Raw genomic sequence first — 19,030 nt, forward strand, 5'->3', positions numbered from 1 at the left:
GAGGGTGCTTTGACTGTGTATTCCTGTATGACAGAATGGGGTTGGACTGGATAGCCCTTGTCTCTTCCCACTCTGTGATTCTATGAACCACCAAAGTAAACTTTAGTGGTTTGATTAGCTGCTTCTGCTGAAAATGGGACCAAATGATAACATGCACTAGCATGCTGCTTATAGAATAAAGACAAGGGTTTCTTATGCTCCCTGGTTCATCATATTGTGTGGCTGCAAGGACTATTGCAATGCCATCTTTTTCATAATCCCATTTGCCTTTGTACGTAATGAAATGTTGTATCTTTTATCATGAACAAAATGGTGAAGAGAGAAAGAGAGAAACAGTGCTTTGGAAAATGCCTTGGGTGCATGGGATTTTGTTGTCATTTTGTTTTGCCTCCCCACTCCCCCCCCCCCCCCCCCGGTTCTTGACAAATGACAGAGTCAAATGCAGTCTTGCAAGAGCCAACAGATGGGAGGAAATAGGAAAGAAAGAGGAAGTGAATTATGGGTAGAGAGGAAATATTCAAGAGTAAAATGCAGCCAGACCACCAAGGATTCTCTTGGAGCTTAGTTTGGTGCCTGGAAGGTGCTTTGCTTACTTTTCTTTGTGCAAAACAATCTCTCTCACATGGTATAACAATTCTGAATCTGCACTTCCAAGACTACAAGGCAAGACAGCTAAGTATCACTGCTTCAACCTATGGACACAAGAGAATCACAGCTTATGGCTTGTATTTATGGGAAAGGGTGGCCTTGTTTTCCAAAGCTTCATTTGATCTCCATGAGAACCTGGTCAGTATGTTCACCAATCAGTGCACCAGGGAGATTAACTTTCAGACTGCTAAAAAAAAAGGACCAACATCAGCCCTAGTTTCCATTTGGATGTACTGTATATAGTAGACTATAAGTTGAAAAAAATATGCCCAACAATTGACCCTAAAATCCTGGGTCGACTTGTATACGGGTCAATATAGCAATGCTGGTTAGAAAGATCCTGAAAGAAGCACCACCCCATGTGCCTCAGCAGTGATTTCTGAAAGAGCTGCCCATCTTTTAATCCAATGTTAAAACCTTCTCTCCCTATCCTCCTCTAGATCTCTCCCAACACCCCATTTAATTCCACTTCCTTCCTTTCTCAATCCAATCTTAAAACCTTCTCTGACCACCAAACCCCGCATTTCCTTCCAGTTCCTTCACTTTTCAAACCAATGTTAAAAGCTTCTCCTCCAGCCCCAGGGAAGTGGCATTAGGTGGTCGGGAAGGGTCCAGAGAAGGAGAAGGATGGATGGAAGTGGTGTTTTCCTCTTTACATCCTTTGTGATATGCCCCTATGTTTTATCCTTGACTTAACAATGGGTCACATCAAAATTCATGATCTCGGCCCTAAAACTTTGCCTTAACTTACACATGAGACGACGTGTACACAAGTGTACATGGTATATACAGTGGGCCCTTGGTGTCTGCTGGGGTTGGTTCCAGGACTCCCTGTGAATACCAAATTCCATGGATGCTCAAGTCCAGTTATATACAACAGCATAGTAAAATGGTTTACATAGCTTCCTTATATAAAATAGCAAAATCAAAGTTTGCTTTTTGGATTTTTTAAAAAATTATTTTTAAGCTATGGATGGTTAATTTCATGGATGATGAATCTACAGATACAAAGAGACCACTGTATTCAAAAGCTAAGTAGTTCCAGAATGCCCAAGGTATGTTTGTCTGTTTTTCAAATGAAACACAGAAATGGCTGATTCTAAAACTTACCAGACCTGAGTTTAATCAAAAACAGACCAAAGCAGACTGCAGGTGGGGTCACCTGTACTTAGAAACATGGAATAGTATCATTCTGCCATCCCTTGGGGGGGGGGGGGGGACACACAATATCCCAATCACAGTTTTATCAGTGTGGGTACAGTAAGGCCCAGAGTACAATTGGAAATCCATCATCCCCTTCTCAGATGATCCCAGCATGTACCTATGGGGTGGCAGGACAGGAAGAGTCTGTCCTGGATATGCAATAATGCAGAATTTTCCTGCTTTTAGATGCTTGTGCATATGCTGGCATGTTCTTTGTTTGTGGATGTTTCTAGAAAGGAAGCAATAGAGGAAATGCGGCTTGTCACACATAGGAATTGAAACTTGCATGGAAAAAAAAAAAGGTTTGTTTCAAATTAGGACGGCTGAAAACCAAACCACAGAATTAACTGGGAAGGGAACACAATATACTTTGGGACTAGAAGTCAAATATGTATGAGTGTGAAATACTGTTCAGTCACATTTTACATATCAATCCTAAATCAATCTGAAATGTGTAATAATTCAGAATTATAGCTAGCCTTATTGAATGTTTGCCCTGGAATGAAGTGCTTTTAACCAATTCAAATGCCAACGAACATGTTTGTGCACATCAGGCAATGAATTGGATTGCATGATTAAAATATAGGAAGAGGAGACAAGATCGTACGGAGCACTGTTTAATATTTCAGTGACTACCTGCATCGAGATGCCACTACTGCTTATCTTACTGGCAGTTACTTTAACCAAATAATTTCATTTCCGTCCTATGATAACAGAACAAAATATTCTCACTAAGGATAAATTGAAGCATGGAGTAGAAAACCAAGACAGGGAAACAACTGCATTTTCAAGGGATAACTACACCTTTAACCTATAAAACACATTTGCATTCCTGGGCAGTGGCACTTGCACTATCCCAGCCAAGCTTCAAGGTCTATGCATATTCAAATACTCTACATAACTTCAGATAACAAGCAGCAAGCAACAAAATGCAGCTTTCTTTCCTGTGAAGATCAATGAAAGCTTTCTGCAGATGGGAGCTACATTTAATTTCCAAAATTGCCAGCAATTTTAAGATGTTTGATGGCATGGCTAAAGAGTATGAAAGCTGTTAAGCAATGATCTTAATAGAGGGCATTAACCAAGTTGATGCCCAGCTCACTTATCCGCAATATGGGTTCACTGCGGGATCTTCTTTTAATATCCCCATAGCAATTAGAAAACTGTAGGGAGCTATCGTAAGTCTAATTGATAGTCCCAGGTAGAGTTCACCCATTGAATGAACAGGACTCTAGATGGGATTAATAAATTGATTTAACCCCAGAAGCTTTACAAGTCAGTATCAATAATACAAAATATTACCATACAGGATTGTTCTAAGGCACTGATGCCCAAACTTTTGTCCTCTAAGTGTTTTGGACTTTAAGTGATTTGGACTTCTGGTAGGCCTTTCCAGATTAGCCTTTTTAGTTTACCCTCTCCTTACTACTGATATTATTGATATTTTACCTCCGCTTCCTTTCCCAGTGAAAAACACACCTTTCTCCCCCCAAACCGAAACTGAATCTGGATCTCATTTTCTATTTTATCCAACCTTTAGCAGGATCCCCCCCCCTTTTTTTTTTAACACTTGTATTGTTTAATCTCTTTTTAACTGGTTTTTATTTTGGGTTTTTATGATTGTAGAGAGGGTCAGGATATGTATGGTATTCCTTTTTAATCATGATTGTAATTTTAACTGTTTGATGTTTTAATACCTGTTGTAATCCACCTTGATTCCCTATCGGGAAAAGGCGAAATAGAAATAAATCTTATTATTATTATTATTATTATTAACTCCCAGAAGTTCCAACCAGCTTGCCACCAGTCAGGAATTCTGTTAGTCCAAAATAATAATAATAATAATAACAACAACAACAACAATAATAATAAATGATTTATTTATAGCCCACCGAATCACAAGGAATCCGGGTGGGTTACAACAATAAAATACATAGGAAAATACAATAAAATTCAAGAATTATTCCGTTCCCAAACCCCCATCCCAATACTAAAATTACAATTAAATAATCAGCATTTAAAAACAATAAAATACAAAAGTGCTAAAATTAAGAGAAGAGTTGGTGGACAGAGCGACATAGGTCACAGTATACAGGGAGAGGAACTAGGTTGGGAAGGCCTGCCAGAAGAGATCCATCTTAAGAGTCTTCTTAAAAGCTGTAAGGGTGGAAATGTGGCAGACCTCCTCCGGCAGATCATTTCATAGCTTCGGAGCAACAGTGGAGAAGGCCCTCTGGGTAACTGAAGTTAGCCTAGATTTTTTTGGCTGAGGACCAAAGTTTGGGAACCACTGATTACCTATTCTTAAAATAGGGATGGACAGCACAGTGGACCCTTCTGGGGTTTGGTTCCAATATCTCCCGTGGATAGCAAAATCTGTGGATGCTCAAGTCCCATTAAATATAATGGCCTGTTACAGACTGCCAAAATAAAGCTGCTTCGGGTCTCTTTGGAGGTATGCTATTTAAATGATGCATGGGTCCTAAGAGTTGCGCCAAAGCCATACTCCATTCCTAAGCACTGGAGTGCAGCTTTGGTGTAGCTTCCAGATTCTTAGGGTACATGCATCATTTAAATAGCATACCTCCAAAGAGACCCGAAGCAGCTTTATTTTGGCAGTCTGTAACAGGCCAATGTCATAGCAAAATGGTGTCCTTTATGAAAAATGGAAAATCAAGGTTTGATATTTGAAATTTATACTTTTTTTGAACATTTTCAAAGCGTGGATGCTTGAATCCGTGTATAAGAAGGGCCGACTGTATTTGCAAGCCTTTTCAAAGTGGACACATATTCAAGAGCCACACACCCAAGGGAGGTGGCCTGCAGAGAAGGGGTATAGCTTAACATTTTTAACATTGAAAAATAGAACCGATGAAATTGTTATTCACATTTTTTATATTTAATTACTAATACAGTCGGCCCTTCTTCCATACATTCCAAGACTTATCATCAACAGTGAAAATCATGGATAAATAAGAAACCCTGTATTTCTAGTGGAAATTGACCACAGAGTCATGCTTCAGATGTCTAGAGAGACCATATTTTTCCAGATGCAACTAATTGAAACGGTGGTTACTGGTCCTATGGATACAGGGATCATAGTATACAGTATATGAATTTGGAACTCTGATTTATCTTAATGAATGTCAGTTTTTAAAAATTCAGAAGCAATATCTCCAGATGCTTCTATCAGTATTAGCCAGCTCAGCCAATTATTATTATTACTGTTATATTTATTTGTATCTCACCTTCCTCACAGAAGACAGCTTACCGTTTAAAAGAGCAATACAGTTAAAAACATACAAAAAGCAAATGGTAAAAGAATTAAATTGGTCACATTACTAAAACCCTTTAAATCTCTAGTGAAAAGAATAAAATGCAATTAAAAAGATTACAGTTTTAAACAATACACCAGATAAAACCTGAATTCAGAGGTTCGTTAATAGCAAACTCACAAGTTTGAACATTTATCTAAACTGAATGCATGTTGCTGCATTGCAGCTTCAAATTATTGTGAACTGCTTTAAGTGGCGGACGGGCACTAAAAAGTAAGCTGCTGATGGCCATATAAATAAATAAATAAAATGATGAATAAAATGTTTATGACAATATGTTCATATATTTCCTGCTCCAAAATGGTTACTAAAAACATTTCTAAAAAGAAGAAGACTTTTATGTAAGATTTTATTTATTTATATATTTCGTCTTTATGTACAGTATGGGATCATTATAATTCCTGATGTTGCTTTTCTTTTTGCAGGGTTGTTATCTGTTATTTTTTTTAATCAGCGCATTAATGTCTGTTTGTTGCTAAGGACGGTTTCTTCTGTTTTTATTGGGGGATTTTTCTGCCTGCTGCTCAAACTGCCAAAATCAAAGAGCCTTGTTATATAGTTTGGGTGTTCCTGACAGTTCAGGTTTTTGTAGATCCACTTGTAATAACATTTTTTTTAAAAAAAAGGAAGTTCAGTTTGAAATTATATTTAAATGCTATTTAAATGATGCATGGGTCCTAAGAGTCCGGAGGTCGCGCCAAAGCCACGCTCCATTCCTAAGCACTGGAGTGCAGCTTTGGTGCAGCTTTCGGATTCTTAGGATGCATGCGTCATTTAAACAGCATACCTCCAAAGAGACCCAAAGCAGCTTTATTTTGGCAGTCTGTAACAGGCCAGTCTTTGTTACTTGGTGAAGGCCTGTAGCTTTCAGAATGCAATGGAGGAATGGAAGTCTTCCAAAAATGACCCACTCCCTGACATCACAATCTAGGTTAAAGGAAATGCTAAGTGAAAGTGGTGTGTGTGTGTGCATGCATGTGCACATGTGCATGTAAGGAGAGGTGTGTTGATGTTGCATAGCACTAAGTATTTAGAAATTGTTAATATAGGCCCCATACAGACAGGCCAAAATAAAGCTGCTTCGGGTCACTTTGGAGGTATGCTGTTTCAATGATGCATGTGTACTAAGAGTCCGGAAGCCGTGCCAAAGCCATGATCCAGTCCTAAGGACTAGAGCGTGGCTTTGGCGCAGCTTCCGGACTCTTAGGAGGCATGCATCATTGAAACAGCATAACCCCAAAGTTACCCAAAGCAGTTTTATTTTGGCCTGACTGTATGGGGCCACAGAAAGGGGAAAAAAGAACTGTATCTGGAAATGTCCAGGTCTCATAGAGCCTCCTATTTTCCCCCTTCTTACCAACATTAAGTGGGAAGCCTAGTAGCACTCCCTCCTAGAACCGTCTCTGATTTTCCAGTTCTTTTTTTAACCTCATGAATCATAGGAGCAGAGTCTCAGAGAGCCCTGTCCTGTTTTTCTAGTGATTTGAAGAAATTACAGTCGGCCCTTCCTATACATGGATTTTTTATACATGGATTCAAACATCCATGGTTTGAAAATGTTCAAAAAAAGTATAAATTTCAAATATCAAACCTTGATTTTCCATTTTTTATGCGGGACACCATTTTGCTATGTCATTATATTTAATGGGACTTGAGCATCCATGGATGTTGTTATCCACGGATCTTGGAACCAAACCTGAGCGTATAACAAGGGTCCACTGTATTTTCCAGGAGAATTATATCAAAGTTATACTTTAGAAGAATGTCACATTTAGATAAGGCATGCAGACATTCCTCTATCGTTACAGATTTGGAAACAGCAAAATATGAAACCCCAGCCAACACCATGTATTATCCAAGCCCAGACTGATCTGTCTGGAAGATCTATATTTGATTATAAAATTGTGTGCATGTTTATAGCATGAGAAAACAGCACCCTGTGCTTGGTTTCAAATTGCCTCGTCATTAGCAGATGATAAATTCTTTCATGATGTATTTAGAAGTGATTTAAAACGTGCCAGAAAGAAAGAAATCTATTTCAAATGAAAGAAACTATTTGGAGAAAAGTGCATAAAACCATGGGAATTAAGCACTGGTATTTGGAAAGGCATTTTTAGGCTATCTGTTCTTAAAATTTAGAAGATTAGTGCATTGGCTTTAATGCGGCTTATCTCCGATGGGATAAAGGCACATTTAATTTTCAAAATCCCAGTTTTGAAAAGGTGCAGGATATGCCTGGCTGCCATCCAGGCTGTATACGGGCTGCATTTGGCCTGACACAGGTGAATGCAATAACAACCATTTTGAAAATCAAATGTGCCTTTATCCTGTCAGGGATTAAAGCCAATGCACTAATCTATAGTCTATATTTTATAGCCACTTTAAAGTGGTTGCTGAATGCTTCTTTGATCCAAAAATGACAGAAATTATCACTTGTTTTATCTCACTCATAACCAAAAAAGGACATCTGTGTAACGATACTCAAACTTCAAATACTGTATATCAAATGAAATTCACACTGGATATACATCTTGCATCTCTCTCTAAAGAGAAGAGTAAAACCAGCGTGGTGTAATGGTTTGAGCATTGGACTATGACTCTGTAGACCAGGGTTCGATTCCCAGCTAGATCTTGAAACCCACTGGGTGACCTTGGGTAAGCTACATGTTCTCAGCCTCAGGAGAAGGCAATGGCAAACCTCCTAACAAATCTTGCCAAGAAAACCCCATGATAGGTTAGTCTTAGATTCACCATAAATCAGAAATGACTTGAAGTCACACAACAACAACAACAACAACAAGCAACAAACAAGGAGATACTGAAGAAACACATCCTTTTCAGTGCTTTCCTATATCCACTGTTTTGTTAATGTAAAAAACCTAACAAACCTCTTGCTTGAATTAACTTTTTTCAAAGAAGAAAATGTATTGCCCAATCTGCCTTTAAGTAGGATCAGATTAAGAATGGAAGAGAAAAATAGAAGGGAACTGGTCTGGCTCCCTTCACACAAACAGCTATAACTATATGGGAAATTTCTATGGGGTGGGATATCATACAACTGCTACAGGTACATGGAAATTAATCTCCAAGTTCAATATTCTTTGGGTTCTCAATCCCATTCAAATGCTTCCTTTCCTTCAAGTAGGATGCCCAATGGGCTAAGAAAAACCCACATAATGAACTCCAGAGACATGGCTTCAGTATTTATACACGCAATACAACCACATGGAAAATTAACACATGGTCCTCATGCAATTGTGGCTGTGTACAAAAGGGACAAAAATTCTGTGGCAAGGTTGTCTTGCGTGACTACATCCAAATTCCATACTGTGGAGATACCTTTATCAGAAGAGCAAAAGGTACAAAATACATCATACTCGCTTTTAAAACTCACAGGTTTCAGTATCAGAAAGCGATGGAAGAGAAGCAATACGAAAGTGTTTCAGTCACAGCATTTACATTTTTGCTTTGAGATGCTGAGGAGGAAGGGGGCCTTCAATGACCACATGCAGAATGAGTAAAAAGGAAGTAAAACATAAGCAAGTTCAGCCTAAAAACCCTACAGGCATTAGATCCTGTCTGATCTTGAAAACTAATCAGGGTCAGCCCTGGTAAGTACTTGGTTGGGAAACCACCTCCCAAGTACCAGATGCTGTAGGCTACATTTCAGAAGAAGGAATTGGCAAAGCCACACTGAGTATTTCTTGCCTGAGAAAAATACTATGAAATTCATGGGATTGCCATAAATCGACGAGCCATGTGCACACACAAAACATAAGCAATAAGGTTTTGCTAATCTGTTTGAACTTACAAAGCTTCCCACTTTGAGAACTATGTTTGCCTCTGTCAAATCATGAGGTCCCTCTACTGAAGATTATGACCTCTGTACTGTCAGATCTGGAGATAAAGTCAGGTCCTGCAACAGGCAATCACTCTTCTGACAAAGGGCTCTGAGCCTTGTCCAGTGCTAGAATTGTACTTGTGAGTTAAGTCAGGCTAGTTAAGATGCCAACTTTTCAGGAGGAATTAGTCTGAGTTCATGTGTTGGTTGCGGTCTGCCCCATTCAGTTTTAGAATACGATCTTATAGCAAGCCTCTGGCAATAAGTGCCACACAGATGCAATTGTCAATAGTGTACTCAACTGCACATTTACTCAAGAACTATAACCCTTCAACGTAATATATTCAACAACATTGCAAAGTTGGAAGATTACTGCCAAAATTAAAATTGCACGAACAAGAGGAAGCTTACAAATTTTCCACACCCTTACAGCAAAGTTAAATACGTCAAAAGAGCACCACAAATCATTCTATTAAAATAATTATGAAACAACACATTCAATTAAAATCAATGAAGTTTGTGATAAGAGGACTTGCACAGATGTTGCCCAAATACATAAGATCACTATTTTGTTTAACTAGCTTTATTTTGCCTTAATGATTATTGTGGGTAATGGGGGGAAAGCCTTGGTATTCTAGTTTGCCAGCCAAATAGCTACATTTGTTTCAGTTTATTAATGCATTTCAGCAGCAAACTCATCTAATTCCAAAACCCTTTTTCAGAGCCAATATGCTTTTAAAATGTTTACAATGAGCATCAAAGTAGTAAAATGGCAAAGACCTTCCTGCAATTCCAGTTTAGATTGATCTGGAACAACACAACATACTTAATTTTAAATGCCTAGTGTTGTTAATCCTCTTTTAAGAGTCCAAAATGTACAACTCATTTAACTTCCATTAAGTTTGCTGTATTAAGCCTTACACACTAATGAAAATAGTATGGATTTATTTGATAATTAATGAAGTCCCAGAAGAATTAAGTGTAATTCTCATGTACTCTCCTTGCAAGACTATTTCCATTACACTGACAAATGGACAAACATAATAGGATAAGAAATTCAGAAAACTTTAATGGGGAAAACTAATAGAGGAAAACAAAAATACTTCTGTTGGCTGATTCAAAGTGGCACCTGAATTTTCTTCCATGAATTCTGACTCTCAAAAACCAGCTCCTTTGTTTCAGCAGAAAAACCAGACCCAAAGATAAAAAGAATTGCACTGATGTGTAGCAGCAGACAATGTGTGTACTATATTACGCTAGAGAAGTCTCTAGTTAGCAATTGGCAAACTATGGCCCCATACAGACAGGCCAAAATAAAGCTGCTTCGGATCACTTTGGAGATATGCTGTTTCAATGATGCATGCGTCTTAAGAGTCCGGAAGCCACGCCAAAGCCATGTTACAGTCCTTAGAACTGGAGAGTGGTTTTGGCACAGCATCCGGACTCTTAGGATGCAAGCATCATTTAAACAGCATACCGCCAAAGTGACCCGAAGCAGCTTTATTTTGGTCTGTCTGTATGGGGCCTATGTTCCATATATATGGAATCCACAATTTTCGGGGATGGCTTATGAGGTGGCCATTATTTATAGGTGCCAGCAACCTCTTGCTCAAAGAGACTGAGTTACTGTTCTCACATTACTTCCAAAAATCACATGGGAATAGGACTAACTCTCCTGGCTCCCCCCCCCCTTCCAAATGAAACTATTTCATGTTTATGCACATTTCAGTACAAAAAACCTATTGTTACTCTAGCTTACATGACTTTTCATGCCCCAGAAGTACTGCACAGGTTTATCATTTCAAAAATCAATTCCTCAGTTCAGAAAATATTCCAAAATATGATTTGGAAGTATGCAAATGTATAGTGCCCCCCCTTCTATCTATTGCCAGGCTGCTTTTATCTGTAGCTAACCTTCAATTTCATCTGTTCCTTGTTATCAGACTGACAAAGATTCAAGATTGAGTGTGAAGACCACCATCCACTGAAATCCACTCCTCCCATTTCAAGGAGTAGCCTTGGCACCTCTACGCCTTTACCTCATTTGGAAATTTAATTATCTATGGGTTGCCTACAGAAAAACAAAGTATAATTGTTTCTAAAAGTAATAGTGTGTGCCCGTCAACTTATTTTGACCTCATGAATATCTTGCTTTTTCTTAGACAAGGAATGCTCAAGAGGTGGTTTGCCATTGCCATCTTCTAAAATACAGCACCTGTCTTCCATGGTAGTCTTTCTTCAAAGAATGAACCAGGCCTGACTCTGCTTAGATTTGAAGACCAGGAAAGACCAGGTGCCTTCAGGGTACTTGGCCAAATTGGGGGGGGGGGGGGGGGGGCTGTCCTACATGTGTGTGCGTGTGTGTGTGTATAATTGTTTGTGGACCTCCAACTTTCAAGGGCAATTATGCTCACAAATGCTCTGTCCAACAGTTGGCACTTATTGTCGGATGCTTAATTGAATGGCATATCTTTTGGTGGCTGGGGCCAGGAAATGCAAAATCTTTCTTACTCTTACACTCAACTCTGTTGTTGAGGATTCTTCCTCCTTCCTCTTATGTGCAAAGAAAGGATATATGCTGTCTTTCCGTCTATCTATCTGTCACTCTCACTCACGCACTATCTCAATTTCTGATTAGATTCAGTGTCTTCCCTTACTCCTCAAAGTAATTTCACAGTCAACCTGTTGTGGAGGGGCTTACCCCTTGGATATGGAAGAAACCGACATTAAACACTGGTCTGTTCAGCCCCTATATCTAGCACTTGACTATCACACCAACTTGATTAACCTAATTGAAATTTAAGAGCCTGAAATTCATTTCCAAATTCATTTTCAATAATCATCTGAACCATACCTTTGTGTCGCCTCAAAGGTCCCAGAAGTCCTAAAATTTCAAAAGGTTCTAAAATTTAACTAGAATTGCCCCACGTTAATTGAACAAGGGCATTCAAAAGGCCGTTCAGACATTCTTCTAAAACTGCTTGTGGAGATGCAGGATTATGTGCCTTGCCTTCCATCTGCCCCCCAACTTCCAAAGTAATCTCTATATTGTCCTATACAGGAGGGCCTTCTATTACTGTTATATATTAAGCATGCAGGAAGTGATGCAGCCAAGGTTATAAAGGAAAAGCAAATAAGATAACCTATGGCAGATCTTAACTTTAACCCTATTTTGTGGCTGATTTGCAAAACTAATTTATCACTTAGTTTAATGTGAATTTCCCCACAGAAAAAAAACCCTGAATACTGGAATAGTAACAGGACTGCTCTCATTTCTCACTCCCACCAGAGTTACCTGCTTCCTTAAAATATACAAACATATTGCAAACCTGAAGGAAAGGGACTTTCATTAGAGGAAAATTGCTAAGGTAAGTCAGTTTTTCAGAACAACCTAGCTCAACATCTTCCTTTACAAACATCCCTGTGGAAAGAATCCAGAGATAGTTTGCACATGCCATTTTAATGAAAAAAATGCTGATTTCAATAAACTCAAGGAATAGCAATTACAACCAAGCAGAAGCATTCTCATCAATACAATTGTTTCCCCCCATGACTAATTAAATGAAAGTGATTTCAGACTGGGAATTTGTATGCAATAACGTGCAGTTTCCACTTCCATTTAAAATTGAAAGTTTGGTTTTACAAACACCCAGTAAGAATAGTTGTACTTATGTTAAAGTTCACATACAGAAAGTTACTTATGTTAAAATTCACATACAGAAAGCAAAATAGACAAGCCACATGAGACAGGCAGGGCTTCAGGAAAGAGAATATTTGTGTGTCCAAAGCAATAATATCTTTCTTCGCTCAGCAGTAACAATTCGATTCTCCCTTTCTATACATCAACAAGCTATTTCTTGGGTTACAAACTGTTCAAAATCTATACAAATGTTTAATGCTGGAGAACAAAAGCATTTGTACACTGAGCCATTTTCACGCAACTGTGGTTTTAGTCTCCTGGGCAAAGTAAACCCCGTAAGTCATAGATACAGATAAGAACAATTCTGCCATGCTGATGGTTCTCAGTGGCAGAAATCCTGGAGGGAGGGCACAGATGCAGTGCTTGAAAAGTTACTTAAGAAGAAACAAAAAGTTATGAGGGGACTCCAAATTAAACCAGCTCTTCACTATTCAATAGTAACTAAAACTGTTATTTTTTATGTGTGTGTACATGAGCCTTCAAGTCACCTGTTCACTTACAACCCCATGAATACTCAGAGGTGCTTTTGCCAATTCCTTCCTCTGAATTATAGCCAAAGCACCTGGTATTTGTTGGAAGTCTCCCATTCAAGTGCTGACCCTGCTTAGCTTGAAAGATCAGACAGATGCCTTTAGAGTATTTAGGCCCTAATTTTTATACACTTTTTAATACACTTTTAAAAAAACCTGGAATGCTAGAAGGTGTTGCCTGTAAAACAATACACACTTACATTTTAAAGCCAAATCAACCATGTATGATATCAAAGTATCATAAAAACCACCCTTAAATCCAGTTGCAGTTACGCCATGAAACAATCCTAATGTAATGTTAGCTATGCCTTGGTTATTGCAAAAAGGAAATTAACTCCAAGTGACACTATTTATAATTCGTCACTTCCAAGCTCTGCAGAGATGCAAAGTACAATTCTACTATTCCTCACCACTGATCCTTGCTGTATATAAGCTACATCCTTGTGAATGTAAACTACTGCATATACTCGGCTATAAGGTGACCTCATGTTGAGGGCAGGTTTGGGGGCCAAAATTATGGATGTTGCCATAACCCGTGGATAAGTCGAGGGTAAAACTTGGAGGCTCCTTCAGTGTGTGTATGTGTGCATGCAGCAACAGGTTTCAGCTTTCGTTTCAGCCTTCACTCCCCAGACACCGGTGGCTGGTGAGCGGAAGAGGGACTCTGTTTAACAGCAATCAGTCACGCAGGACTCTTTCTGCTTGGTTCAAGAAAGAAATAAACTGCTCCCCCACTGAATGGGGAAATCTGAAAGAGCTGCTAACACATTACCATATTGACCCATAAATAAGTCAACCTGGAATTTTGGGTCAATTTTTGGGCGTTAACGTTTTCGATTTATAGATGATTATATATGGCATATCCTTTGGTGCACTGGTCACAGAACAGCAGGCATTTTCCTGTTTCTAGAAAAGAGAGGCAATGATGCTCCTCGATGCCTGTGCTTCTTTACAAGGATTCCATCACTAAGAGCTATTGCTTATTCTTAAGTGTTCTTTCTGAAAGGCAGAAGTATTCATATTGCTCTCAGAAATCTTTTGTTCCCTTGAATAAAACATAGTTGACCTTACCTCAATGGAAGCTATGTGAAGCAGAGTCTCCCCTTTATGATTTCTTCTCAGTGATGAATTATTAGGAGACTTCTTGGAGGAGGGCTCAGTATGCTGTGTGCCCTTTTGAGTGGCATTATTGGATTTGAGTGGTGTTCCTGGAAATGTTTCACCACTTGCATGCTGAAACCCTTCAGAGTTTCTCAATGTTGATGTGATGCCAGATCGAGAAGACCTTACAGCATCAAATGTGGGAGAGGTTTTACCATGGAGATTTTCAGGTGGCAACTTTTTCAGTAGGGATGATCTCCCTTGTATGTTCTGTTCTTTCCTTCTGGAACGTTTATGTATAGAAGTAGGAGATTCAGTCAGTTGTCTGCCACGTTTAGTTGCACTATTTCTTGAAAAGAGACACTCTTCTGAAGTCAAGCTCTCTTGAGTGAAGTCACACATACTAGACAATTTATTCCTGCTGCTCTTTGGTGTGGTTTTCACAGATGTACTATCACTTGTGCCAAGTTCACTCTCATTCTGCACAGCCTCTTCCCCCATTACAGATCCTTTCTCAGATGTGCATTTTGAGTCTGGACTGGGGATAATCATAGTTTGACTGCAAAATGACACTAAATTTGTTTTGATTTCACTTGAGTTGTTCTCGGTATGTCCACTGATGTTTTTCTTTCTTCCCCCAAGCAGTCCCCATTGTTGGTTGATATCTTCTAAAGTCTTTTTTCTCAGTTTTTTCTTACATTTTGGTTGACGTTTCGTATCTTCTCTGAACTTCTCTTGAGGAGGAGAGGAAATGAAATCATATGTGGAAGTAAAGGCAGGAAGTTGGCTGTCCTTCTCCACAACAGCCTCTGGCTTCTGCGGCCTCCTCTCCAGAGTAAATCTCATTTTCCTACTACGAGGACTGAACCACATTTTGATCTCCTTCTTCTTTCCTGGCACACAAGCTACCTCTTCTAGAGCAGACAGGTTACCTCCAGAACCTGGAGAGAAAATCAGAATTAAGGGTTAAACAGGGAAAACCACAATGAACAATTGTAACAAGTGGCCTGCTTACTCTCCCTGTGTCTGGGCTGTCCAACTTATGGCTATAAGTGAGAGGTTACATGCTAGAATGCTCCACAAAACAAAACCTGTAGCAAGAAATTCTCTCTTTCATATTTTCAAAATATGTTGCTTTTATTTTACTTTGGCAGACAATACATATTGTGGTTTGTCTTTTCAGGCATCAAACCAAATTGTAGATGAAATTCAAACTTAACCATGTTTGAATAAGGCATCTCAATAGAGCTTCTGTTAAAAGATAGAATTACTTCACTCACCCATAGATACTGGGGTCAATTTACACACAGTGTCAAAACACAGTTCAGCACAGAGAGAATGAGTCCAGTGTTTAATTACTCCCTTTTCCTCTCCTTCCTATATTGAAGAAAGCCATCCTTTGCCATTACATTTGAACCAACAAACTATGCTTTGTGAGTGCCTTCCAAACCAAGGAGGAGGAGGGGAGGATGGCAGGAAAGTCCACAGTTTAGTGTCAAATGCATGCTCCGTATGCAGAATGTATTGTCTTCAGTCTCTGGCATCTCCAAGTAGACCCAAGGAAGCTGAAGACTGACTACCAAACAATATAGTCCAAGAGTGGGCAGACTTCATGGTTACAAGTTTTAAACTAACTTAAGACTAGATCTCTAAGATAATTTCTTGGTTTTGGACATGGAACCAGTGAACAAAGTTTGTTTCCTGTACTAGAACGACACCTTGTACATAAATTCTTTTAACTAATCTGGTCCTGTTTAACCACTTTGTTGTTGTTGTTGTTGTTTTTAAATCAGCAGACCAATTTAAGAGCAGGGGCAGGCTTTTTGTGGCCACTATTATTAAAACACTGGGAATAAGAAACCCTTGCTGACCTATTGCAGATTACCAGAAGATCTGCCAGGAGAGCCAGACCTGCCTTCAGCCTGATCCAAAGTGGGCAGTACTAAGGTAGCTGGACCAGTGGTCTTGCTCCACATAAGGCAGATTTGTGTAACCAACATATCAGCAAAGACCTCGTTGAGTACAACATCCAGCCATGTTTTGGCTCTGTGTCTCTGGAACTGGTCCAACATCATCCTTGTTCCACGTAAGGTCAGGCAACAGCATGGGAGGACTTGATAGTCCTCAGAGCTATCGCAAATCTATGTACTGCCTAAGCAGCACCTGCTGCGCAGGCCATATTCTAAGAACCCAAGCCCTACATAAATGATTTTCCTAATACAGAGCATTAAGAAAAAGAACACGAGATACACTGACACATTATACTAAGGACAATTTTAGCTGCTTAACATTCTAGGAGCATAGGCATGCAAACCTAATGTGTAATACTTTTTTTAAAAAACCTGTAGCCCTTTGAGACTAAATGTAGTTAACATTACTTCTACCTCACTGCATTAAAATTCCGGCTATAATTTTCTTTTCTTTTTTTAAAGGATATAATGGGTTTTTTTAACCATTTTTCACAACTGAAGTAGACTGCATAAATACCCCAGCAAGGGGAAAGATAAAAATCCATATTATCAAAATTTAAATGAAAAACTTGCAAAGAAAATTAACAGAGCAGAGGGCATCACAACGAAAGCTTTCCTGAACTCCTGTAAGATATTCAACGTGTTAGGCTAAATGCAAATTTCATTCTTCTCCAATTAGTGTATCTGTGGAGAGGGCTTTGAGAGGGGAAGTTGTACCAATAAGTTATTGCCCACTCCAAGTATAAAAGAGCCTTCAGTAATGACAACCTATTAATTAATTGAAAAATTCGAATTTCCCAATAGTACGCTGAGGCTTGTCCATTAAATGGCTGCTCCTGCACAGCTTGCCTGGAGCCATAGAACCAAAAACACAAAAAATAACCCACAGCTATGGATGCCCAACACCAAGGAGCAAATCTGAGATCTAATTTTAGTCTAACAATAGAATCTAGGAAGCTTGATTGCCAACAGATTGAGGAGGAAAACACTCTGCAGATGATATTTACTCTTGTCTTCTTCTCTGTTTATACTTTGACAAGATTAATTGCAAAATATTTACCTTGATATAAATATTCACGTCCATGAAGCAGAACAGAGAAAAACCAGCTTAGGGAAGAGGGGGAAAATCCTATTAGAGAAATACCAGCTCAGCTTTGTTGTTATTTGCTGGCATTAGTAGAAATGGGGTGAGGTATTCTTCGGTTTTTCCACGCATGCAGATGTTTGAGAGAACAGCACTGAATCCGAGAGCTATCCCCAATGTTTATTAACTTATTTTTAAGGAACCTTCAAGCTTGCATTATGGATATAGTGGTTTAATTCAGGTATCACGCTGGTCTTTGGTTAAAAAAGCTCAAGATCCAGCAGAGAAACCTTCGTTCACCACGAACTGGCAAGCTAGAATGAACCAAGCAAATAGGGATTGAGTTGTCAAGTTTGGTGCCAGGTCTAAATTCTGCTCTACATAAGTAATAGCTGAACTCAAATTTTTCACTGAGCAGAAGAGAAACTGTTAAAAATAAATAAATTGGAATATCTGCAAGAAATTCTGGAAGCACTATTGCTCCGACTGCTTGCCTTTCTTCTTTACTTTCATTAGGATAGACTTTGAGTTGAAAGAAAAGTAGAGTAATAAATAACTATGACAGTACTTATATATATTTTTGGTTAATTCCAACATTTTACCATCACAAGTGGGACCTGTAATAAAATAATGTAGTGGGAAGTGTTCCTGTTCATGGTTCCAGACTGTCACCCTCTTCCAGGATAATACATTTCATTTCCCCTGTCATGAGATCTCCTCTTCCTACGCTGCTACACTCAGACTACATTATGGGTCATACTCAGTATACTCAGTTCAAGTGGGTTTTTGGAAGAGTCCCATTGTTGTATTTTATTTGTCATAAAGGTTTTAATGGATACTCTCTCTTGTGTGTGGCTAGTGCCCTCTTTTGGCCACATAAGGGTCCTCACTTAGAAAATGTGCTACTATTAGTATGTTCCCATGCTCTGGAACTGCCTCCCTAGAGAGGCCAAGATGGCCCCATCCCTGCTCTCCTTTCAGCAGCAGATATAAATATTCTTGTGCTGACAGCCTTTTTCAGGCTGATGAGGGCTGGGCTTTCAAATGCTACGTAATTCAGATTTTAAGGTGTCTACAGAGTTTTTAATACATTTTAATTTTTAACATGTAATGTTTTTAACTTTTTAAATTTGTTTAATTGTTTTTTAAACATTGATCTTGGGCAAGTCACATGTGCTCAGTTTCAGGGGAAGGCAATGGCAAACCTCCTCTGAACAAATCTTGATAAGAAAACCCGCGACAGGTTCTCCTTTGGGTTGCCCTAAGTCAAAAATGACTTGAAGGCACACAACAACAACAACAACAACAACATACATTTTAATGCTTTTGTATTGTTTTTAACTTGCACTCTTTTAAATTTGTTGTTAGCCACCTTGAGTCCCTATATTTGGAGAAAGGTAGCATATAAATACAGTGTGCCCTTGCTTTATGTAGGGATCCGTTCCGGACCCCCCCCCCCTCCGGCGTAAGGCAAATTCCACGCATGCTCGAGCCCCATTTAAATGAATGGGGCTTGTCTGTGCGGTGGCGCACGCGCACCATGAACTCCCTATGGAATGTGCCACCCCTTCCTGCCCACACGGCTTTCAACATATGCTGAAAGCCGCATAAAGCATGC

General features: G+C 39.1%; 1 protein-coding gene across 2 annotated transcripts in view; it reads right to left on the minus strand.

The window, feature by feature from the left end:
* BARD1 (BRCA1 associated RING domain 1) overlaps positions 1-19,030 on the minus strand; it is a 76,118-nt gene that overhangs the window by 33,296 nt on the left and 23,792 nt on the right. For both annotated transcript variants that reach the window (XM_089477740.1, XM_089477741.1), the window contains exon 4: positions 14,329-15,299. In XM_089477740.1, the coding sequence (XP_089333866.1) occupies positions 14,329-15,299 (971 nt within the window). The remainder of the gene's footprint in view (positions 1-14,328; positions 15,300-19,030) is intronic.

Source organism: Sceloporus occidentalis, unplaced genomic scaffold (genome assembly GCF_023333645.1).
Source record: "Sceloporus occidentalis isolate IW3139 unplaced genomic scaffold, rSceOcc1.0.p SCAF_12, whole genome shotgun sequence".
Lineage (NCBI taxonomy): Eukaryota > Metazoa > Chordata > Lepidosauria > Squamata > Phrynosomatidae > Sceloporus > Sceloporus occidentalis.